At 38.2% G+C, this 26,670-nt stretch overlaps 1 protein-coding gene across 8 annotated transcripts in view; it reads right to left on the bottom strand.

The window, feature by feature from the left end:
• The window catches only part of PHF14 (PHD finger protein 14), a 281,202-nt gene that overhangs the window by 201,851 nt on the left and 52,681 nt on the right, over positions 1–26,670 (bottom strand). For all 8 annotated transcript variants that reach the window (XR_007772412.1, XM_050938592.1, XM_050938594.1 and 5 more), the window contains 6 exons: positions 14,185–14,296; positions 12,396–12,533; positions 7,404–7,550; positions 3,410–3,680; positions 1,648–1,754; positions 182–277 (listed from right to left, as the gene is read on the bottom strand). Coding sequence is in view for 7 of the 8 variants with exons in the window: in XM_050938592.1 (XP_050794549.1) it covers positions 182–277; positions 1,648–1,754; positions 3,410–3,680; positions 7,404–7,550; positions 12,396–12,533; positions 14,185–14,296 (871 nt within the window). In the remaining variant the exon portion in view is untranslated. The remainder of the gene's footprint in view (positions 1–181; positions 278–1,647; positions 1,755–3,409; positions 3,681–7,403; positions 7,551–12,395; positions 12,534–14,184; positions 14,297–26,670) is intronic.

Below are 26,670 nucleotides of genomic sequence, written 5' to 3'. Positions count from 1 at the left end.
ACAACAAAATTAAGCTACAGGTTCCCAGTAGGTTGCTTGCAGAGCTTTAGATATATTTCAATCAGAAATCATTAACCCCACAGTATGCAAAGGTGACAGATACAAAATAACAAAACCTATTCTCTGAAAATCATGTGCACCTATATGGTGCAAAAGAGGGTGGGGGAAATGAAAAGCCAACCTGCCCAATGATTCTACCCAGTAGAGTCCATATTCCTTGCCCTTCGTTTCGTAGCTTTCCATTCATATTTTGTAGCTCTTCTAAGGACTCACACAGCTGAAAATAAAAAATTGAAAAACTCTTTTAAAGTTCATTTACTGAAATTATTCAGCATCTATTATCTGAGAACTCTTTACCTGTAACTTTTATAAATTACATAATTAAAAACACAATGAAACTCAATAGTCATGTCAATACATCAGAGATCAGTGCAGTCATTCAGGCATGTAACAGCACTAAGAAGAAAGTTGGGCAGACATCTGTTTTGAAAAAAGATCTGAAGTAATTCAGCATGACAATTAAGTTCCACAATCACTATCGGAAAGCAAAATTAAAGTATACTAATGCATCATACAATTTGTACTATAATATTTCTAGCTATGAAGTTATGGCAAATGTTTTATATAGGGAATCAAGTTTTGTTCCTTCACTACCATAAAAACCCACACATTCTTAAAAAACCAATCCCCACTTATTTCGCTAATTTAAAATAACACCAAAGCAGAAGATAGTATTCTCAAAAGTAATTGCCAGCTATAATACTGTATGTACAACCTAGTAATTTTGTTAATCGTTGTCTTCATTCCTCTCTTATTATTCTTGGACAATAAAACAAGTAAATGTTAACATTTGTTTGTATTTAAAACACGTTTAAACCACTTTGGATAAATTCTAACCTGCTGAATTCAGCAAGCATCAGTATTATATAATCCTGCACAAAAAATAATTTTAATGGATTATTATGTATATTTTTTCTGTTTCAAAACAGAAAAGTTCAAAAAGCAAGAAGGCAATTTTTAATCAACACTAACTCCTCCACATACCATGGCTTGCTTCACACACATTCATTATAGCAGCACTTCTTTGAGGCAAAGTTATCATCTGTTGCTCCCCATAAAAAAAGTTTTGGGAAGGCTCAAAATTTGGATATTGATAAAAGCAAGGGCAACTGTTTTCATATTTTGTTTTGTACACTATTTCATGTAAAGAATTCCTGCACTGCTGGACATCCAGACACTACCACTAGAGGAGAACCTGAAAGTCAAACTATCCAAAAACAAAACTGTGAGAGTGGCAAGGCAGGGGTAACTGTCCAAACTAAGTGCACACGAACAGCAAAAAAAGTAAAAAGCAAGGCCCAAATCTTTCAACAAGTTCCATGCAAAAGGGCCTCTGTGCTCATGTGAAGCCCTGTTAATGAGGCTCTATGTGAAGGATCAGTACCCAACTTAGATTTGAGAAATTCACTGTAGTTGTGATAATTTAAAATGAGAAAGTACGATATATTTTAAGTAACATTTTTATCCTGGTACTCCTCCTTTAAATAGCAGTTTTCCACATCTCTAAGAAATGCCTTTGAAAAGCAAAATTCTATCAGTTAACAACACTCCAACGCTTAGCACAGTTGTATTCACTGCTTTTCTTACCTTATTATATTCCACATGAAGTTTTTCTTGCTCATTTTCTAGTTTATCCTTAATATTCTTCTGTTCAGCCATATTTTCTTGGATCTGAATCATGCGCATGTTTCTCTCTGTTTAAAGAAAATCCAGTCCTTTCTAGCTTTAGTTGCATTTGTTCAAGTGTGCCACAAAGAACAAGTGTTACATATTTAAGCACTAAGTTAAAAAAATCTTAAAATGTAAAACTACTACTACAGGGGGCGGGGGGGTCAAATTACAGGCCACTGTCCTGTTAAATGATCTATGAAAGTGATGGAATACAAGAACTCTCCCACCATGTAGAGCTGGGAAATGTTTTTTGGATGAATAGTTTATTTGAAAAAATGCAGTTTTGGTTATCCAAAAATTATTCTTGAATATGACACAAATTTGTGAGCAGTTTTGAACCATTTTTCTTTTCAGTACTTGGGTGCCATTCTCAAAACAGCCAGAAAAGGTAGTGGTGAGATGGAGGTGATTGCCAGAACCCTCCTTATAACTTTTGATCAAGTGATTAGAGCCCTTACCCAGGATGTGGGAAATACAGATTTAATTCTCCTCTCTCCTGATATGGAAAAGGGATCAGAATTTGAGTCTGCCCCATTGCATGATATTACCCAGGGCCACGGGCTAGGGGAATATACCTGTGTGCGTCTGTAGTGTGACTGCCCTAATCACTGGGATAAAAATAATAAGGCATCATCACCAAGTCTACCTCCTCAAATCTAGCCCTTTAAAAAAAATATCAGAACAGATTTTTTTCAATTTGCTATTTTTTTTTCAGTTTCTAGATGCAGTTAACCCACATCAAATCTTTTTAAAAAAATTTTGAACCTCCCAGCTCTACTGTCACATGCTTTTGCTACCTGAGCAAAGTCAGAGTGAGAGAACTGTTTGGTGATGTGCACTGATTGGTCACCTCAAGCTAAACCAGCTGACCTCAATCACAAGAGCATTCCCTTCTAAGATGGAAACAGAGTACTGAGGACCTAAAGACATAGCGCCCAAGATTTTGCTAGGGACGTTCAGAGGGGAGAGAGATGCTATTCCACCTTACTTCAAGGAGGACAAAACAAAACTCTACCCTTCCAGGCCTGTCAACAAAAACATACTCCCTGCTGTTTATGTTTGAAGGAATTTAATTCACAAAAGAGACATGTTTAAAAAGGCACCTTAACTTACTTTAGCATATTGAGATAGTGAGTGTGAACTCTGCATTCATTTGAATGAGCAATGATAATCATTAGAGAAAAAGCTATAAGAAAAAAATATATATATATACACACATACATAGGCATACTGTTACTTTAACCAAACCCCCTCCTCTCTCTTTCTATAATTAGTCAAATGTTTTCTTCAAAACATCATATAACACAAAATCAATAGGTGTGGAGCACTGTCTATATCAGGGGCCGGCAAGCTTTGAGAAGTGGTGTGCCAAGTCTTAATTAATTTAAGGTTTCACGGCCACTAATACATTTTACATTTACAGGGGCCGGCGGACAGAACCCCAGACGGTCTGGGGATCCATTCACCAGCCCCTGCCAGGTGGGGTCCCAGCCACAGGCCCTGCTCAGCTCGCTGCTGGCCTGGGGTTCCATCCATTCAGGCCAGCAGTGGGCCGAGCAGGGCCGGCGGCTGGGACCCCAGCTGGCAGCAGAGTGCCACTAAAAATCAGCTCGCTGCAGGTTGCCGAACCCTGGTCTATATGGTTTAAGAAACTTAAATTTCATATTCTCATCCTTACCAAGATAATAATTCACAAAATCAGCAGTCAGAGCCGGTTGCTTATGTTTTCGCCTTCCATCCACACTGGAACTGGTATCTGAAGTGTCCACTGGAAAGATGTCTGTACTAATTCCCATTAATTCAGCTTTGCGCATCAGCTTACGTATGGCTGAAGCACTGCTAGTGAGTGGTCGTGGCAGCTTCTCCCTGGGAACCCATGCCTGAGGCCTGGTGGTACGAGCTAATTCTGCCTTGGCACGATACTGCTGCAGTCTGGCATTGATTCGGGCCTACAATCAAATTCCCAGAAAATTAAAACAGAATAAAATAGTGTAAAATGGAATCCAAATCACTTTTGCCAGTAAATTTAACCTTCCTTTAGACTACATGTACACTAGGCACTACTTTCAGTAAGAAAAAATGCACAATCTAATCCAGCATTTTTCAGTGCTTTAGGATGTGATAACTCAACAGGCAAAACCACATACAGTACGAATATCATTTGATTTTACTTTGACATTTATAGTTAACGGTCACTGTATTTTCTTAACCTTGGGTTTGTGAAGTCAAATGGAGTAATATTCAGAACTTTCTTTCTGGGAATACCACCTTCAACAAGACTATTAACGTAAGTGGTCTTCTGGAAATCTGCTGCCAAGTAGGTGGAACTGCCTATGCTCAAAAAGTGGGTAAAACCCTTGGCTTAGGTATCAGGAAACAGATTAAGATTTGAGTATACTGCCGGCATAAGCGCCCATCTAAACCTGCTGGCTGACACTTATGCCAAGTTTATGACCCTCTTTTGTAGGAACTCCTTTCCCAGTTATAGCACTGCCCACACATGCCTCTTTATACACTAGCTGACATTAAGGAAATTCACAGACAAAAGCAATAGAGGCACTAGAGGCACACTAAAAGCAGCAAAGAATCCTGTGGCACCTTATAGACTAACAGACGTTTTGGAGCATGAGCTTTCGTGGGTGAATACCCACTTCGTCAGATACATCTGATGAAGTGAGTATTCACCCACGAAAGCTCATGCTCCAAAACGTCTGTTAGTCTATAAGGTGCCACAGGATTCTTTGCTGCTTTTACAGATCCAGACTAACAAGGCTACCCCTTTGATACTAGAGGCACGCTATTTATATTGCTGACAGCATCTGTATATTTTGGACGTCTGGAAGACCAATGCCAGACAATCAAGTTGTTACATGTAATTGGAAAATACTGCCTGATTAATGTCTTTGCAGTGGAAGACAATAATACTAGCATAAAAACTACGACAGGCATGAATCCAGCTGAGTACCAGTTACAGCGTTTTTACTCAACTGCATGAAGAGAAAGTTAGACTACAGAGTATTAATCCAACTTCCCCAACACATGGTATGAGATACCCTTGCATGTGAGAGAGAGACAAAAACATGTATATACATGCTACACTTGAGGAATACCAGTTAACTCAGCAGTTCAACTTACTAGTTTATGACCAGCATGATCTGGAGAAGGGTGTCAAACCCCCCAGAGCAGTCATGCAGGGGAAGAGGAAGTCCTGTCCTTCCCCAGCCCAGCCTAGCAGCTAGAAGCTCCCAGCTGGGGTTCTCCCAGCAGCACAGAGGAGATCAGAACCACCTCCGGAATCCTCTCCCAGCTGCAGGAAGCTCCACAGCTGCAACCTTCAGAGCCCATTTCTGAAGGCAGAGCAAAATAGAGGGTGCGAATACCGCGACTTCCTCCTACAACAGCTTTGCAACCCCCCATGACCCTCTTTTGGGTCAGAACCCCTTCAGTTACAACACTAAAATTTCAGATATAAACATATGAAAACATGAAATTAATCAATTTTAAAACCCTCTGGCCATGAAATTGATCAAAGTGGACCGTGAATTTGGTAGGGCCCCTAGTAGTCGTATAGCTCCGTGCAGTACAAAGTACCTTGTCGCTACTAGGGAGAGAAAAAGAGAGAGAGGCTGAGGATGCCCAAAGTTGGGCAAGTGGGTAGGGAAAAAGAGGAAACATTCACAAGAAGGACGAACAATGGCTAGACATGGAGGGATGCATGGAAGGGAAAGTTTCACCAACACATATACTTCTTTAAGTAGTCTTTGTCTTTCAATGTGATATTTAGCTTCACTAGTTAAAGTGATGGCCTCTAAATGGGGTCCCTAAATGAATGGATAATTCAGCCCTCATGACAGAACATGTATTAACACAAATTTAACATCATTAATCTAGAGAGACTGGAAATACAGAATGAGGGCAGGAACAAGAAACATTTATAATATCTATTAGGGTACAGGGATGAGAACAATCTGTACACTCACTCTTCTGAACATGGCGGTGCTCAGCTCTCTTGAAAATCAGGCCATTAATTTAGGTGTATAAATAAAGATTTAAGAGTCTAATTTTAGGCACCCAGTTTTTTAAATCTTGACCCAGGCCTACAAAGATATATATATAGCCTATCTGTGACTGCTAGAAGCAAATAACTCCAATGGCCAGGGAGGACTTTGAGTTACTATAGGGAATTCTTTCCTGGTGTCTGGCTGCTGGGTCTTGTTGAAATGCGGGAAAGAATTTTCCTGTGGTCAGATTGGCAGAGACTCTGGGGGCGGGTTTTGCCTTCTTCTGCAGCATGGGTCACTTGCAGTTTTAAACTAGTGTAAATAGTGCACTCTCTATAACTTGACATCTTTAAATCATGATTTGAGGATGTCGGCAAGTCCTCCAGAGAGTATAGGTCTATTATAGGAGTGATTGGGTGAGGTTCCGTGGCCTGAAATATGCAGGAGGTCAGAGTAGATGATCATGATGGTCCCTTCTGGCCATACAGTCTATGAGATTCACAGCAAAGACCTTTACAATTTAGGCATTTGTTACAAAGCCTTTTTTTTCCCCCTTGTCCATCATTTCTGCTACTTTTATATAGATCCACAGCTTGCTTCTGCCACCATCATCCTTATCCCCTTACAGTTTCTCTCAGTCACTTTTCTGCCCCACAGTCACTCTCTGCTCCCCGACCTTGAAGCACAGAGTCAATCTCCCTCCTCTCAATTCTTGTCTCTGATGTCACAGCAGCCCGACAGTTGGGAGGAAAAACTGCATGTAAAATCCTACTTAGCCCAGGTCTGGGGCATGCCCAATACAAATGGAACCTTCTGAGTGTTTTAAAACTATCATCCACTGAGAATATATAGAAACTGAAATTTTTTAGAGGATTATAAATTTTCCAATTTTGGTGGATTTTCATGAGGCCACCAAAAAACCTATTGACACTAGGACAACTCACTTGCTAAAGTTCAAGTCCCTTCTTCAAACCACAGAGGCACCAGAGCTTCTCAATTAAACTAATGAAATAATTTAGCATGGGCAAAACAGATTTTCCCTAACCTCATTCTGAGAAACAGCTGAATCACTTTTACTGAAATGGTCTACACATACACACACACACACACATCCCTAAAGCAGACACACAGCATGGAACATTTCAGCCTGAAGGACTAAAACATACAAGAAACTGAAAATAGGGGTCTTATATTATAAAGTGTTGAGACAACCTTAAAAGTAGGCTTTGCTACTAGCTCCTTGTAATAACTAAGGGAGAAGGCGGAACTTTCTTCTAGCATACACATAGCAAAATGTCTAAAATCCTGGCTGCTTTGACTGATTTTTATTTTTTTAGATCCTTGAAATAAAAATTAGAAGTAAAATAAATGCAACTATGGAATTTAAAAAGAATTAAAAATTACTCTGGTATAATAGAGAATTATATAAACTAATCAGGATTATTTCCATTCAGAAGCTTGCATGCGCACCTTTTCAAGGATTATATTATGGGGTCATTCACTCTTAGAGAATCCAATCTAAAGATAATTCACTGTCATATTAATTGACCATATGCCATCAATGTAGTCCAAATTTCATTTTCAACCACCGTAATTCCACCTTCCTCTTCTCCCTCTTCTCATTTAACATTGATGATTAACACACATGCAGCTTTGGCACGAGTACAATACCTGTGCTTCTGGCGAGAGCTGCTTCTCTCTTTCCTGCAAGGACATTTTGCAATAAGACTGTAAAGCTAAGTAGTTCTTCCGTTTCCATTTTCTGTCTAACCGGTCCGCATGCTGTTTACAATAAGCAAAAAAAGGATCTGCTATGTCCTGTTTCAGCAAGAAAAAGGGGTGGAAAAGAAGGGAGCGAAAATCTTGTTAGAAAAATGATATGGAGGAACATAAAATCAGCTTTTCATGTATAACACAATTAACATTGACAACTAAGGGGAAGGAATACAAGCCAAAACAGGAAAAGGGAAAGAACAGGTTAAAGAATATTTAGATAAGTTAGATGTATTCAAATCAGCAGGACCTGATTAAATTAATCCTAGGGTACTATTTTTTAATAATCCTAGGGTTTTTAAAAAACATTTTTTTTAAATTTTTTTGATAATCCTAAGGTAATATTTTTTAAAAGGGGAGCAAGGAGAAGCCAGGGAATTACAGATCAGTCAGCCTAACTTCAATATATGGAAAGATATTGGAGTAAATTATTAGACAATCGATTTGTGAGCCAAACCAACTAATTTCCTTCTTTGATAGGATTACGACATAGTAGATGGGGAGAAGCAGTAGACATGATATACCTTGATTTTAGTTAGGCTTTTGACAGAGTTCCACATGACATTCTCGTAACCAAACCTGGAAAATGTAGTCTAGATAAATTTACTATAAAGTGAGTGCACAACTGGTTTAAAGACCTTACTTTAAGGGTAGTTATCAATGGTTTGCTGTCAAGCTGGGACAGTGCATCTAGTGGGGTCAGTCCTGGGTCTGGTAATCTTCAATATTTTCATTAATGATTTGGATAATGGAGTACAGAGTATGCTTATAAAATCTGCAGATGACACCAACCTGCACAACTACAAAATGGGGAATAACTGTCTAGGTGGTAGTACTGCTGAAAAGGATCTGGGGTTATAGTGGACCACAAACTGAGTATGAGTCGTTCATGTGATGCAGCTGCAAAAAAAGATTATTATGATTCTGGGGTGGATTAACAGGAGTGTTGTATGTAAGACACGGCAAGGTAACAGTCCCTCTCTACTCAATGGTGAGACTCTCGCTGAAGGACCATGTCCAATTCTGGGCACTACAATTTAGGAAGAATGTGGACAAATTCGAAAGAGTCCAGGGGAGAGCAACAAAAATGATAAACGGTTTAGAAAACTTGATGTATGAGGAAAGGTTGAAAAAATTGGGCATGGTTAGTCTTCAGAAAAGACGACTGAGGGGCAACCTGGTAATAGTCTCCCAGTACCTTAAAGACTATTATATAAGAGGACGGTGATCAAGTGTTCTCCATGTCCACTGGAGGTAGGACAAGAAGTAATGGGCTTAATCTGCTGCAAGATTTAGATATTAGGAAAAATTTTCTAAGTATAAGGGTAGTCAAGCTATGGAATAGGGTTCCAATGGAGGTCATGGAGTCCCCATCATTGAAAGCTTTTAAAAACAAGTTGGCCAAACATCTGCCAGGGACGATCTAGGGGTTTACTTGGTCCTGGCACAGCGCAGAAGGCTGGACTTGATGACTTCTCGAGGTCTCTTCCAGCTCTACATTTCTACGATTCTATGTTTCATATAGATGGGTCTTGTAGAGCAACACAGTCAAGGTTTGAATCAGTTTAACTAAAGGGCTGTTTAAAACCAATTTTGTTAAATTGATGCAAGCCCACATGTGTACACTCAAACAGAATTTTAGATTGTGTATACTGATTTAGTGTAATTCAGTAAGGAATTGACTTAAGCTAAATCAACAGAAACCAGGTTTAAACTTGTTCAAAAGTGACCACACAAGAATTTTGCTTTTGTTTTTTTAAGCTGAAAAGTTTCTTTTTTAGACTAGCTATCATATAGTTTATGAAAACAACAATTTGTTACAAAAATTCAGTTTTATTATATCAAAATAGGATGTTAAAATTGTACTAACAATTAAGTCCATCCAGAATTGCAAACAGAATTAAAAGGTATATTTAATTGTTCCATAACTCATATAGCTCAAAGTCTAAATTCCATTATTTGCACACAGAAGTGACTACATTTTCAAAATTGTGGGTGAAAATAATGAGGGTTCAGTTTCAGAGAACAAGTTGAAGCCAAACTGAAAAGTCTAACCTTAGAAGTTAAAGATTTGTTTTAGTTAAAGGCCTCAATTGAAAGTTTCAGTAGACACTATATTTTAAAATGTTACGAAGGGTCAGTGCTACCCAATACACAAATTAGTTCATGAATTATTTTTGTTTGTTTTTTTTTTTAAATAATCATAGTTAAAGAGCACTGAAGCAGATCCCAGCAAATACAGCGCAGGACAAACCAACACTACAAGCACCTCATTGTTCTCTAATACAGCTACCTTGTGCCGTACAATAAAGCAATACATTCTCCATGTACTTTTTAACATTCTCTAATGATCGCCAAAGTTTTTTTTGAATGAATTTACATTTCTGCAAGTTAACCCAGGGAAAAAGGGACAACTTCCTATTGCAAGTGTTGTACCAACAGGTAACAATTACAATAAAGCACATAAAGAAAGCATTTAGAGCATTGTATTACTGCACTAATCATGAAGATGGGATGGGAGAGTTATCATTTTTCTATATTGAAGTGATGGAAGTTATTTTTGTGTATCCAAGGTTGGGTTTTTTTTCCCTCCAGGCCCGTTCACAAACAAACATAAGGTTACTGATATATTTTAATACCAAATAGTTATAAAAACCTGATCTCTTTGCCTCCTTCTATAATTACAAAGTATTCATGGTTGCTGTTTGGACAATTCCAAGAAACACTCGCCTCTCTTTTGTCCCAGCAGCTCATTAGAATATTTGATCGTTCCAGAAGAGACAGGCAGGGAGTCTTTACGTATATGTTAAATATATAACGTAGGCATTGGTCTCTCCATATTGTTTCTCTGGGAAGCAATCACATTCTGCTCAATATTCCTCTAACAGATCAAAATTTCCAAAAAAGGGACATTTTGGGAAAAAGACACACACCTTATTCTGTATTAAGTAAAAGAGCTCATTATTATGTCTTGTTTTCTAAATATGTTTTTCAAATAGCATGGTTTTCCCTTTAACTTCTTCATAGCAGTTTTTGTATGGCCTAAGCACCAGCAGTATTTTTGTATGATCTCTCATATACGTAATACTTTTCTTCTATTTTTCATTCTTCACTTACTAAATTTTCATATTCCTATGGCTGAACGACGTTATCAATTCATTTACCTCATGTATAAAGTCTCAAGCTGAATAAGACTGCCTCAGACAAAGGTGGATTAATACGTCTCAGTTTACTTTCTCTTTTTAATTTCCAGCACATTTTCTATATGAATAATTGTCAGTAAAATTTACTAACCAGGCACAAAAATCCACTCACTCTCTCATAACAACAATATTTTAATTGCCTGTCCAAAAAAAGCCCACCCACTTACTCACCAGAGGCAAGTAAAATTTTACAAGTTTGATTTAAAAATATACTCTGTATATTTAGATTTCAGAGTAGGGGAATATACGTGACACAGAGCTTACCTCCATAAGAATTTAAATTAACAATTCTCAGTTATGTGATTCCAAGGCCTTGATTACAAAATACTTTGTTTGCAGTTGTTTAAAGATATGCAATGTTTTTAGGTGAAAAGCATGGCAAACACATACAATGATGGGAATTCACAACATGAGCTCCTTAAAGAAACAACATTAAACCCCATCTAGTAGAGCCATCACTGTTTAGCTGAAGGCACCATGTTTATCTTTCCAGCAGTTCATCTTGTAGGTGAAATTTATTTTTTATGAATAGTTCTGACAGAGAATTACTAATGGTGTGAGTGGCCAGTTCCTTCAGAAATAAGACAGACAATGATTCCAATGTAGCTAATGAATGGCAACAGTGTGTGCAGTTATGTGTGTGTCCCTCTCACTCACCTACACACAATTTACTTTCTGTCATATTTACTATGACTATGACTTGCTAAACTTGAACTTTGCAATTAGGACAGAGCACTAGACACTTACGAGGTATTTCCATTGAATAAATCAGCCCTTATGCAAAACCTTGTCATTTGGATTGCTTTATTCTTATTATCAAGAAGAAAACTGGTACACCTCTACCCCGATATTACGCTGTCCTCGGGAGCCAAAAAATCTTACCGCGTTATAGGTGAAACTGTGTTAATCGAACTTGCTTTTATGCCCCCTCGAGCACTGCTTTACCGCATTATATCAGGTAGCATTATATCGGGGTAGAGGTGTACCATGAGTGAATATGTAAGGAATATGGAATTTAAATGTAAGTATTTTAAATGGATGCAATTAATGTTAATTTACAAAGGCTCAGAATGAAAATCAAGTAGTATCATATTAATACAATGAAAGTTACTTATTTATGTTACAATTTAATGATAATATTGAAAAAAGATGTATGCAAAAACATTTGAAGAGAAACAAGGCCCCATCTGCACAGCACAAAGGGGATGTAATCTTGCTACAGCTGGAAACTGAGCAAAGCAGAGGAAGACTCTGAACTGGAATGAAGCTGACAAAGCAAACTCCTACAACAGTGCACCCACCTCTTAGTTAGGGGTATTTCAGGAGAAAGAAGCAGTAAGATGAGGAATGGGATAAGAGGAGCTCCTCTAACACAGTCATTAGCTAGTGTATGATTCCTTAGAGACAATAACTAGCTATCATTAATCAGAGCAGGCCTTAAGCTGTCCTAACTTAAATTACGGCTAGGCCAGCTTAAAACAGCTTCCTGTGAAGAGCATAACTTGGCACAGGGAAAAAAAAAAAAAGAAGCTAGCCCACTTCCAAAAAAATACTTATGACCTCACAGAAGCATCTTATCAAAATCTCTTCTCAGGAATGTTATCCAGAAACACAGTAAGCTTCCACATGCTTTTGTTAGGACATTTCCATTTTAAGTTTTTCTAAAGAAGTTGCATCACACACATACCTCTTCAGCTGCTGCTTCTGACAGCAGGCCTTCTTTCTGAGCACAGGTCACATGGAAATAAGCTCTACACATGCCAGCATCACAACTAATGCAAACACCAGTTCTGGCAAAACGAGGGTCTTCACAAAAACTGCATTCCTAACACAGAAAAATGGCAAAATTAACTACAGAATAAACAATACAATAAAGATTCAACATTCTATTTTTAATTTTTTTTTTGCATAAATGAAAGATAATTTAGATGTCTTCTATACAGACACACAAAGTCTGTTAAATGTTACTAATGGATGGATTTAATCTCATGCAGTATAGCAATACAGTTAAGTCTAGCTATCTAAAATGGGATTCTCCAAACTTCCTTTTTTTATTTCTATATTCCCTTTTAACAGGTATAGTATAAAAAGACTTGAAATAATGCTGGCTCTTCTTGTTTTCTTGCACTGGTAGGTTTCAACTTAGACTCTGCACACTTTGTTTCATGTGATTAAACATGCCTTGTTAAAATTAAGAAGAAATTAAACATAATAGACTTAAACAAATGATCATCTGGCTAACATGTAAGCAATAATCATAATAGTAATAAAATCAGAGCAGTAATCCTTATTTGGGAAGGATCCAATTGCATTAGCAACATTATAAACTATGCAGATAAAATCAGAATCATCTCACCCCAAAATGCAATATATTCCAGGTTGGGGAGAAGCTGTGAAAGCACAGCAACACACAACACTATACAACTGTTTAGTCATGAAATGAAGAATATTGCATTAAACTGTATAAAACTGGAGCGCCAGAGGGAATTCAGATAGGCAGAATATAAAATAATTATCCATATTTTCATTAGAAACTGAGACTCAGTCTTTACTGTAATAGGGTTAGTGTTTTATTTTGCCAACATATTGCAGTGCCTTGGGTCACTTACTCTGCCCACCTGTGAAGAGTATTGCTTATCCCTTTTAAAGCTTGCGATGTTCCCAAATTACTACTTCTGTTTCTATTAAATAGTTATGTCAACAAAAAAACTAGCTATTATATACAACAGCTGCTGTACAGAGGTTACCCACTTCTAAAACAGTGCTGAAAGTTTTGGAAGACTCATACTAGACATGCTGGAGAGCCACTTCCAATACACAGAGACTGCTCTTCAGCCATCCTGGCATAACAGTCGTTGTTGTTGGTTAATTTAGTACTCATGAAAAGTCCCACAATGATAGCCTTGGGATTCAAATTTTACATGCACCAAATGGGTACAACAAGAGAAGCAACAGCAAAATCTTCCCCAAAGGCCTGACAGCTAGAGAAACAACATTTGGACATAAGAAAACCAATGAGCCATCTACCAGAAATCCTTTGGTCTCTATTGAGTGTCATTTTGTGCCAATTGTAATGGTAATTTGAGTGCTATGCACATACATCCTCTTATGAACTGGACTGAGAACATTTATATTTCACATAAAAGTCCACTTGGGGATGGAGATATATTTTTCACTCAGACTCCCATATATTCCTCAACTCTCTACATTCATACTTTGGCAGACTGCCATTAACACACGTAACAAGTAGGTAATGAGTGTCTCCAGAAAGAAAGAAAGAAAGAGTGGGAAGAGAATGAGAAACAAAAGAAAAGACAAAAGAGGATGCATACTTCTGTTTTTATTGCATTTCCAGCCCTGAATCTTGTTGCATTTGTTGCAGAAACAGAATTACAAAAAGCTAATAAGTTATGTTATGCCATATATGCAGAGAAAATAAAACTATACCTAGGTAAATATGTCTCTTCTAGTCTTACCTTGGCACCATACTTAGAATAGTTCATTTCAGTAAGCGTTACTGGCCGCAGCTTGTCAATATCGCCAAATGCCACTCCTGGAACATAGAGGGCACAAACAATGTGGACCCACCTACAACAGCAGAAAAATTAAGCCATTATCATCAAGAACAACAACATTTTGCTCTTGTATTGCACTCTTCATTTGCGGGTCTCAAAGTACATTACAATGGACTAAAAGTATTATTCACATTTCTAGATAAGGAAAATGAGTCACAGAAAGCCAAGGGTGTCAGAAACAGGAACACAAGCTTATTGACTCACAGGTGAATGGCCCATCCACAAGCCTCTGGTTCTTTTCTCCTATCATCTTAGATTTTGTTTTTGTTTGTTTGTTTTGACTTTTTCTAGCCCAACTGTTGGTAGCAGCTTTCTTTAAGTGGCTCATTGTCAAATATAAGTTCAATAAAAACCACAAGCATTACCTCTCTCTCCTCCTAGTACGGTTTGGCTCAAACATTGCAATATTTGTATGCTGACTCTCTTGTGGGGAATGAAGGGAAGCTGCTCCCAAAAACAGACAGAAACAAAAAGTCACTTTGCCAACCACTTTCTCAGAGGTGGTTTATCTTCTTTTTCTAGATTTGTTTACATACTCTGAATGATCTGCCAAATGATAATGCAAACAGACACAGAACAGAACTCACTAGACCTCCTAATTCCTGACAGGGAGTTAAAAAGGCACTAGCAGTACTAAGCCTAAAATTATTTGAATGTTAAGAAAGAACCACCACTTCATCAATGAGTTTTGGAATTTAGTCCTTTACGAAGGGAACAACCAATGTTCCTGGAAATATGTCCAGTGCTCCAGTAATTCTAAAAAAAAAAAAAAAAAATCTGCTGTATGATAAAACTTTCAAGCATCACTAAAAAAAATTATTGGTGTCTCTGGTCTAAAAGCTCTGTGGATAGTTATGCAAAACTAAGATGCAAGACTTCACAATAAATTACAACATACTTGACAGGTAAGCTTGAAAAAAATAGAGAAAAAAGAAAATTTGGACATATATTTAAAGAAATAATGTGATCATGTTGTGCCAATGACAACCTTTGAAACATTTAAATAATGTAGTTAAAACTTTAGTTATGTGAATGATAGTAATTGTGGCAGCAACTGCTAGAATTAGGTCTGTATGTGCATTTCAATCTAAACTCATGTTTTAATCCACTTAAAGCATTCTAAAATCTTCACCATTTGAGTTGAAATTACCTAGGTTTGGTCTAGGCTGAAAGGTGAATTTCTTCATAACTGTGGCCAATAAAAAGCTCAGTGATTCTGAAGCAGAGAGACGGTGGAGAGGAAAAAATTCCCTTTCCAAAAATCCTTGCAACCTGTATCTGAACAGCTCTAAAACTGAAACAGCTGGTAAAAAGCTGAAATATCACATCGAAGCAGTCATGATGGAACATGAGTACTTTTAAACATTCAGCGAATGCTATTTTTGATTTGACCCGTCAAGGTGCCTTCAGGTCCTTGATTCCTGTGGCAAGAGGTATAGAAAGTCAATGTATGAGACATCTCAAGAAGAAAGCATGGAGTCTTGCTGCCAATGAGTTTACATATTATCTCTTGGATGAGAGATTATGGACAGGTTTTTGCTTCATGCTATATTAGGTCCCCAATCACTGAAGTATCTGAGACCCTCAAAAATTACAACTTATTTATCCTCACAATACCCTGGTGACATAGGGAAGTACTTCTATCTCCACTGTACGGATGTGGAACTCCTCCTCTTATATGTATCCATCAGAGTTCAATGTCCAGGTTCTGTAACCAGAGAATAGTCTCTGTATCAAGGGAGGCAAGGCATTGTAAATCGTCTTGCAGATGTTGAGATGTGAACCACACCACCACAAGTCTGCAATGCTGCCCCATGATCACTGAAATGAGAAGAAATCAGGCCAAACTAACATATAGTTGCAGCAACCCTGGACAAGCCAGAGAATAATCTGTTGAATCAGGTCCGAAATCTATAATCAAGTGAAGGAGGTGGTAGGCAGGGGCAGCGAAGGACTCCTGAGTTTACTTGGTGTGTCAGACTTTCTTTCTCACCAATGCTTCCGCTCTTTAAGAACGTAGTTTTCAGCTCCCTAACAGTGCTGATCATCCATTCATGGTAAAGGGCAAATGAGTGCTCTCATCCAGGAGTGCGTGAGCTGCCATAGCAAAAGGATGATGAAAGATCAGGCACAGTGTTCACTCCCGTGCTCAGGAGAGGGATTTCTCCCCTGAATACAAGTGACCTTGGTACTGCATGTTTCTTGTCTGAAAATGGAGCATCAGTTAACCGGAAGTGTAATAAGTCAGTTTTATCTGTCACAGCTCTCTAGGCAGAGCTAACAGTAATAATATTTAATCAAAAGTCTGGCAGAACAATGTGTGCTAGCACATACAAACTAGAGGTTAATTTATAATTCAAGCAGCCACTAATAATATGAGTGGCCACTTGCATTTAGATGGGGAATTGAAGTGTGAAGAGACTATGTTGCCAAGGATCACAAAAGAAGTTTGTGGTACAGGAAGGACTTGAACATAGGTCTCTCAAGTCCTGTAGGCCAGTGTCCTCATCACTGGAGTGTCCTCATCACCGTCTTTCCTCTCCATATTAATAAGTGTTGATTAATGCAAGGTTACTTAATAAAAGATAGCAAAATCTATTATTTAATTATGGATGAGGTCTGCAGCATTCCATGCATCACTGAAGGCTCACTGGATAATAATGCAAGGCTGTTTCTGGTGCAGTTGACTCCTAGTAGTCAGTGCATCCTGCTGTGCAGAAGGACTGATAGATTGATGAGGAGGTGGTATGGCTGTGTTGCTTACAACTGAACTAAAGTGTGTGGGGAGAGAGGGTCTCTCATTCCAAAACTAGATCTGGGACAGTGTCCATTTGATTTAAGAATGCCAAAACTTATGTTCCTTCTGCCTGATTAAGGGGAATACAGGAGGTACTCTGATCTTTACTTGTGGAGACAGTGAACAACTCCTTTAACGAGAGCAGAAAAAAAACAAAAACAAAAACAAAAACAGGAAATATTTGTGTTGCCTTTGCCTAAAAAATTAGCACTTGATGCCAGCAATCTGGCCAAATATAGATAAGTGGTAAATCTTCCATTTTTGGTTAAAATAACAGAGAAAGTGGAAGCTAAACAACTCCTAGAGCCTAAATGATTGAGAATTCCTTGAGCCATATCAGTCAGGCTTCAGACCTGTCTGTAATAAAATACAGATGACGATCTTCTGACAATGGACAAATACAAGGTTCCATACTGATGCCGTCCTAAATACCACTAACCACAAGGTTCTTCAATTCTCTTCAGTAGATGGGAATTGCCTTACAGTGGCCTCACTCTTTTCTCTCAGAAATTCCAAAGGGTAGTTTGGGGGTATCACTTTTCTGTCCTGAAGGCTCTCTTATGCAGGGTTCTGTATTATCACTCTTCCTATTACATGTGCATATGAGGCCACAGCCCCAGACATGTATGAAGAAAGACAAGATGCAGGGATGCAGTTTAATTAGGCTGCAACTTTTATTAATTTATCTCAGTAATTCTCAACCTTTCTGGACTATTTCAGGAGTTGGATTTGTCTTGTGTTCCTCCAAATTTCATCTCTCTTAAAAACTACTTGCTTACAAAATCAGACATAAAAATACAAAAGTGTCACAGCACTACTGAAAAATTGCTCTCTTTCTCATTTTGTCTGTATGAAATTTTAGTTTGTACTGACTTTGCTAGTGCTTTTATGTAACCTGTTGTAAAACTAGGTAAATATCAAGATGTGTTGATGCATCCCCTGGAAGACCTCTATTTACCCCTAGGGGTACATGTACCCCTGGTTGAGAACCACTGATTTATCTCATTCTGGGAATTATTTGACAACAACGAATATAGCTCATTTCAGCACTCCATCTTCACTCATTTTCACCTCTTTGGTCAAGGCTCCCATAAGTACCTCACCATCCCCTAACATGGTCACAGCCCACTGCTATGACCCCTTCATCCTTGCCTTTTATGAGGCTTAAGAGGTTGGGGGAAAGGGGTTGTTTCCTTGCTATATCAGACCTTAGAAGCCCCACCTCCATTCTCCAGCTTCTTTAGGAAACCCCTTCCCCTAAGTCCACATCCAACTCCAATTTATTACTGAATACCTGCCACTAGGTGTACCTGCTGATCCAGACATAAGAGGGCTCCATCCAATAGGACAAGCATATTCTCTCTCTCCCTTGTGTTCAGGGAGTGAATGGTTTACCTGACCCCCATTGGGCAGCTGTCAGCTCGGGTGATATCTACCCCCTTCTCTGTCCAAAAGAGGCAGTAACCCTTAAAGGACCTATGACCACTTCCCTTCTGGTTGACCAGACAAAACTCTCCTTCAGGATTGCAGGGATTGCATTGGGAAGTGTTACTGAAGAAGCTTGGAATGAAGTGTTCTCAGTATGCTTTTGACACAGACCTTTCTCCCCATTTTGACTGACACTTAGGGTATGGTTGAGTGTTTCTCTGTGTCTGGTAATGACTCAGGCCTGGGTGAAGCAACAAGATGATATAGTTTGAGGGAATGCTTTCCACTAAAGAAAGATCATTCACAATGTGGGGCTCTTTTTGCAACTCCCAGCTATTGTTAGTCATATAGAGCTGAGAGGGACAGGACAATTTTTTGCCCCTATCTGCATCACTGTCAACTTCCAGACTGTTCTCTGAAGATGTAGACCCTCACTATCATTCATGCCTTTTCCATTTCAAGATCAGACTACTGCAATGTGCACTACATGAGGTACTCCGTAAGTCTCCACAGAAACTGAAGCTGGTACAGAAGACAACAGTCCACCTTTTAAGCCAAGTATCTTAACACAAGCACACCACCAGATATTCAAAATTTGGACTGACTACTTTTTGGTTACTTGCAGTTTCAGGTGTTGGTTCTGAAGTCCTAAAAGAAATGTGATACAGACACAACTGAAAAGTGGATATTTTTGAGGTATAGTTATCTATTGCATTTTGGCCCCTAATACTATTAGACCATCACAGTTACTTCTGCCTCGCACTTAACATTACACACTACAAAGCATGTCAGTAGGTCACACATTTCGTTGCTTCGGTAGGTCAAGCTCTTTGCACACACCAGGGGCTCTCTGAATCTCTCCATTTCTACCAACCCCACAAGTTCCTTATGTGCCATGCTCCTATCACCATCAATTTCCATTTCTCTGCAACAGTTCCTCCATCTTTTATGCCAGGGGCTGTGTATGTTCCCTGTTCCCTGCACCGTCAGGATATCTGTGCTCATCAAATTCCCTCCTCTCCCATGATGCCTAAAGCAATGTGCGCTCCCTTATTTGTTCCTTTCCAGTGACTCTGTGCTTCCCCCATTTCTTGTGCCACATGACAAGATACCCTACATTTTCTCCCCTGCCATGCACCCGCACATGATAATCTCCCATTCTCCCCCCATGCAAGGGCTGTGCCCTCCACTTCACCTTTATACTTCCCAGATATCAGGGCCTGTGTGTGCCCCCTCTTCCTCTGCATCTATAATTTTTTTTCTTTCATTCAGGCTGTCAACATTTTTTACTCAACTGAGACATGAATGAAGCTGAGATGGGGGATACTGTTATGAAGAAAGATGTTAAAGGCTGCCATTAACTGTTCTTTGATCTACAGATAATTTAGATCTGATTGAAACTGATGGGTCTGATAACCAGATGTCAGGGGCTCTATGTACCCCTCATTTCCTCCTTTCCAGTTTTCTTACTTTCACCAAAATCAATAGGATTCTGTCCATTGAGGTTGAGAACATTCCATGACATTTTGGAAATGATTAGATGTGGCATTCAAACGTTATCACATTACATCCAAATAGAGAAATGCCATCAATTTGAGCATATGGCCTCGCAAACTCAGCTAAAATATAAATAAGTTTATTAAAGTCTCTTTACTATAAATCAAGCCCAATGAAAATGTCAACATGAAGTGTAAGAAATAGACTAACAAACATTATGTTCATCATTCTCCATTGTTCAGCATTCTATGGTCACGTTGATATCAAAGAGAAAAGTCACTAAAAGGTACAACAATGGAAAACAATGCCTACAAGTCACTACATTTGGTTAAACTCATAAGGATTTACCAAGCTGAGATAATAGAAACTACAACTGTGATCAAATAGAAATGTTTTATTGGACAGCAGTTGAGTCATTGAAGTATTTAAATATTTGTATAAAATGCAGATCCTGTTTAAAGCAATGCATCACCATTGTTAACATCCAAAAACGAGTAATCCACTCTCCTTAACTTTAACTGAGAAATTCACTTTAAAAAGTGAGGACTTTGTCTTAAATTGCAAAGATGATTCATCCAATTAACTGCGCAGGAGTGTGTCTTCTGGGGCTACAAATGTGGTTTTTTCCACTGTTTATTAGGATTCTGTGCCTATACATGCAGGAGTTAGCTAATATGATTTGTTTATATAAACTACAATTATAGTCCAATGCAAATGAAAAGATAAAGTTTAACTTAGTCTTTTTTGTTATTTTAAAAAGAAAGAGAGCTAAACTGTCAGTCTGCAATCTATTCCATAGCAAGAGACAGCATATTGTCAGGCTGTTTCTGTAGCAGCTAGGATGGGGGTTGTAACTTGGGGCCTAAAAAAACTTCCTCCCCATTCCAGTCTTTCCCACTGTTCCAGAGAGGCTGTAAGCTATTCTAGATCTGTACTTATCACAATGTATGCACCAAGACACTGGACGTCACGGGGGGTGTGGAATCAAAATTCTTCCCACTTGGAGCAGGCTCTGTGAACCTGATTCTCCATTGCAAAGGAAGCAGCACCAGGGTGCACTCATTTAGCAGGCAGCTGATCCCTGCTCTACTCTCTTGCACTAGTACACAGGACCAGTCATGATCAGGCGCAAAGTGTTCTCATTTTTAAAAAGTGTATTTTTCTTAAATAAATTATATTGTTTAATGTATGTACATGCCAAACAATTCAAAATGTTTGTCATTTATAGGTGTCAAAACTCTTTTCGTGTATGTCAAGAGTCAGAACCATGTAACATCTTTTTTCAATAGAAAGCCATCTGATATCATATGCAGAAGAAGTATCAATCTTGAGATTATGTTAAAAGCAGGTCTGTTTTATTGTTACAAAAAGCATTCTGAATTCTATAGGTTTTCCTTTTTTGCACCATACCACTGGTTTAAGATGTGTTAGACTGAGAACATTTTTATAGGGGGAAGTGGAGAAATAGTTACACATCTTCACAATTATCTACTATTTTTTTTAAAAGCCAACGTTTTAGTTTAAGATTTTTGATAGAAAGTTTTAATACAACTTCCCAAATGCACCCTGCACAGTTCAATATAAAGATACACATCTTCAACAAGCAGCTGCTTCTCAGTTTAATTTGCACAGTTTTTTCATGCTCCACTGGTGTATTAAATGCTGCTGCACTCTGTAGGAGTTTATCTATGATAAACCCAACAGCTGGCTGCTTGCTTCATACTGACCTTCTCAAAATGTTTTAGTACATGTCACGCAAGTATTACAGTATTACAGATTTAAACTGCCATTTCAGTGTGATTGGCACACAAGTGTCTCATTTCCTCAACCACCTATATGCGAACTCCAACCTGAATCTTTATTAAAAAACATACAGAAGTCAGTCAAGTTCACAGCTGAGGCAGCTTCAGCTGCATTTAATACCAGTTCTAAATATTTTCCTGCTCATTTGTTTAGCTGCACATGTTTTAGAACCTTGTAATTAAGACAAATTGGGTAATCAAAGAAGAATAATCTTCCTTGTTACTTTAGCATCCATTTTGCTTGGAGCAATGATGACAGATGTTGATTAGGGAAGAAGAAGAAAAAATCAACACAAAACAAGGAGAGGACAAATTTCATATTCTAGGATAATACTTTTTGAAGAAAAAAGATTTTAAAAATCCATCTTTATGTTCATGAAACTGGGAAGTTAAGACAAAAAAAAGATTTTTTAGAGAAAGAAGGCATTTCATTAAAGTAACTATGCACCTTTCACTTAGCAGAAAGAGAGAAATTATTCTGACTTAATTGAAGAGAAATTGAACAGGCTTGGCTTCACCTATACGTAATTTCACATCACAGTACTGATGAATGTCAAACATAGCTGGACATCCTCTAAAATAGTGGAAAGTGATGGAAGAAGGAGGATTTTGTTATTTAATATTTATACTACGGTAGTGCCTAAAGGCCACAACTAGGTTGGCCTCCATTGTGCTACACACTATAGAAACATAGTAGTGGACAGTCCCTGCCCAAAAGAGCTTACAATCTAGAAAATTAATTATGATCGAGTCATGATACCCATTCTTACTGAAGACTGAAACTTCCAGATAAAGATCAGGAGTAAGGGGATGAGGGACTTTTCACACTGAATCTAACAGTTCTTTTGCACATCATCTGTGTTCTTCAGGAGGAAAAAAACTGACCAGCCTACAGGTTGAGAATCAATTTTTTAAACTCCATAAGCATCACAATGTCTTCATGTCCCTTTCAGCTTTTCCCCCGTACTTGTTACTTGAACTAGAAATGCTACAGAGGTTACAATGCTTGCTTACTTTCATGCTCTGGACCTATCCTCAGTGGGTTCAAGATTGCCATAGCAGACATTTTCTGAAATCAAACAAAAGAAGTGAGCTGGGAGGGTCCCCTTAAGTCAGCAGTCACTAATGGAGAAAAGAATCTTATCCGACTATGTTGCCACGCTGTGCAGAGAACCAGTAAAATGAAGAAATGCTCTGACATTAATCAAGTCCACTCTAGTATACAAAATATTTAAGCACTGTTTGTGGTTCACTGTTTTTATAAAGTATGTGACCGTGTAATTAAAGACTGTCAATGCACACATACAAGAGGGATGAATTAAGGTTGCATACACAGACTTAATGCTGGCATTACCTAGCTTCTGAGCACTTACCTTTGCAACCTTAATGTCCTTTTTAGCATAGGCTGTGTGTGTGTGCAATTTATTCTACTAATATTACTACTACAACTTTTTTAAATTCTCTAACTGCTAATTGTGAGGAAATGAATTGTTCCAAATTGTTCAGTGGTTTTAAAATGTAGACACAATCGCTGGAGACTAGATTAAGAACAAACTTATTGTGTTTGTTATCAAGACACACTTCAGCTAAGGTTTCTGGAGGTGTTTGAGACCCTTGTCCTGCTAATAACTTAAGCATATGCCCTAACTTTACGCATGTGAGCAAACCCATTGACTACAAGGCCTAAATCATTGGTCTATTTTTAAAAATGCCATGGTGGGCAACATTAAAGATTATGGTTTCCAGTATCAAGCTGTTTCTCTTTGTAGGTAACATTTTCCCCTCTTCCCCAAGACTAAACTCATATTGTGCAGAATCCTCCCTGATATCAAAGGTAAAGGGGAGATATGGCCCTAAGAAAGTTAAAAAAGGGGAGGGAGAGATAGCTCAGTGGCTTGAGCATTGGCCTGCTAAACCCAGGGTTGTGAGTTCAATCCTTGAGGGGGCCATTTGGGGATTGGCCCTGCTTTGAGCAGGGGGTTGGACTAGATGATCTCTTGAGGTCCCTTCCAACCCTAATAATCTATGATTCTATGAAAACAGTAGCATAATTTTACCTGCAAGAATTAAACCCATTAATGTTATTCTCAATAACACTACATTTACAGGAGGTGGAAAATTCTTTTTGTTACATAATGCTGTTTCTAAGGGCTTCATTCTGAATGTGTTCACCTTCCAATGACTGCAGGGTCACATCACTAACGTAGTAGCATAAGTAGAAAACTGAGAAATAAGTTGGGCGGGAAAGTTAAAAGTAAAATGAAACAAAGTCCTTGGCTGGGGGAGAGAGCAGAATATTAAGCAGACGGCAGGGAGAAAACATGGCTATGTTTTTAGAACACATTATATACAAAACATGCATACGTTTTATAGCACTTGAACTGAAGAATGAGCGCATACCTGCAACAGATAGGGAAAGTACTGAACAGTGTAATTAAAGCTTTTTCAGATGAAGGGTCTTCCTTTGAGTCATAACACATATGCAAATGATTATCAACAAAGGCAAATGAAAATTTGTTATATTTAAGTTTGCAGTTTTTACTACTTCCTTATGTTTTGTGCAAATATAAGTGGATCACTTTTGTAATACCAAAATGTTTGACTCTCAAAGGGATTGAGGAAGAAGTTATTAAAACCAGCCTGAATTTAAGCAGATACCTGAAAGTGGAAAAACCAGGCACTTTATTAGTAAATAATGGCACAGGCAAAGTATATCAAAGACCCTACTTTGATGTACAATACCTAGCTAATTATACTAGCTTTAAAATATACAAAATGAACATTCTCTTTATGAATGCACACTGAAATTGTGAAAGATTTCACAGCCATTTATGCTGCTAGGATTTGAAGGTCAGTGTGCTTATAGTACTTGAAATAATAATACATATTTACCTGGTTCTTTGACTCATTCATCATAATCACTAATAAAGGTTCCTCAGTACTGTTACACCCATGCAAGTCCAAAAGACACAGTGGCTGAGCCTGGGTTAAAAACACTATCTTGACATTAATGTCCTTGCCAATTATTTGTACTGTCTTCCTCTGCAAAGATTAATCACTGAAGTGTTGATAGCAGGCCCAGCATCTGAAAACCCTCCAATTCTTTGAATATCAGACTAGTTTCAGTTTCAGATGTGTGGATGGTATGGCAAAAGCAGTGACTTTGATGGTCAAAGATATCCTGCTGGTCAGAGGTCAGGCAGCATTGCTAATTCTGCCAGGATTTATTAAAGGATTTATTACCATCAATATCCAGTGTTCTTGACTTATTTTTTGAATCTGGTAGGGAAAGAAGAAATCACTTTAGAGTGGTTCTGTTCTTTCTTGTCATAGATCCCAGAGAATACTGATGAGAGTGCACTATTCCTGTCTGAATGCTCTCAGCTGGAGGGCCCCACGTGAGCTTAATATTGTTACCCCACTTGATCAACATGGAAGGCTATTAGGAGAAACAGAGAGGTAATAGGAGGCACAGACATCTTGACTGAGACATTTACTTGCTTCCCATTATCTGGCAGAGATCATCACCAGCATGAAAGGCTTAAGCAGAAACTAGACAAGACTGAGGTAATGCTGAGTGACAGGAAGCAGCACACAGAGGAAAATGATGAAGTCTATGAGCAATCCCATAAATTATTACATTTGCTTACCATTTGTCAAAGTGGTCTGAAATCTCAGTCTTCTGCATCTCTCAATGGTTAGAAATGTCTTTTTCCATTTTGGGTAGCCAAAAGTCTGATTTTTTATTGCTGGTGCAGACTTCACTATGTTCCTACATGCCTTTGTTATCTCTAGAATAGTGCTTCAATGCACCTTATCCATGTCCAACCGCAAGTGCAACAGAAACTCCAGCTAGTGAAGAATGGAGCTTTCTGCCACGTTATAAAGGTGACCAGCAGGGGCATATATTATAAGGGTGCTCCACACTACACAATGATTATTAGAAAAATTCTGGGTAAAATTCAAGGTGTTGATTAACATCTACAAAACCCTAACTGGCCAAGGCCTAACTACGTCAAGACCTCTCTGACTAATCACACAAGCTATGTTTGCCCAAAACACTTCAGATAAATTATGAGAGGGGTGAGGTTCGAAGAAGCTAGCTTGTTCGTAGCATAGGCCCCACACCTTCAGAATTCATTGCTGCCAGAAATTAAACTAAACCCAAACCTGACTATATTCATGAAACTATGTTATACATTCCTTTGTTAAGGGTTTTCCATAATTGCTGATTCTCTTTTCCTGTCATTTAATCTACTGATTATTCTACTCACATCTCTTTTTGAAACCTTGAAGTGGGGTGGGGGTGGTTCCATTGGGTATTTAGCTTCCTACACATGGGTAATGTTTTTGCCTTAATCTAAGCTCTGTTCCACATATTTTGGTGGTGAAAGCAGTATAAATGCTTGAAATACATAAAATAAGTAAATCACTTTCTACCCCTCTAATTTCTTTGACCCTTCAAAATATTTTTTCCCTAAACTGAGCAAGAAATTCATGGCCATGAAGGGAAGATTTCTCAGTATTGATTAATGTATGTAACAATGTATGCTGACTGCATATATCTGTGAACATCAAGATTTATTGCCTCCTGAACTACATTTTGACCTCTGCTTCACCTCAGTCTATTTTTAGTTTATAGGGCAATAAATTTTGATGTTCAAATCAACCAAACAACATCTGCTTCCTATTACATTGGTGTAAAGGATATTACAAGTATACAAAAATTAAATGTTGGACTAGAAAATACAAGCATTTTTCTAAATCAAAATGAGAAAAAAAAGATCAGCTCCAACACTATTTCACTTATGCTATTGTCCCCTAATGAAACTTACAAGAGTAAGTCCAGGATTGTGTATTACA

Source organism: Gopherus flavomarginatus, chromosome 2 (assembly GCF_025201925.1).
Source record: "Gopherus flavomarginatus isolate rGopFla2 chromosome 2, rGopFla2.mat.asm, whole genome shotgun sequence".
Lineage (NCBI taxonomy): Eukaryota > Metazoa > Chordata > Testudines > Testudinidae > Gopherus > Gopherus flavomarginatus.
This window is presented reverse-complemented; position numbering and strand designations above follow the sequence as displayed.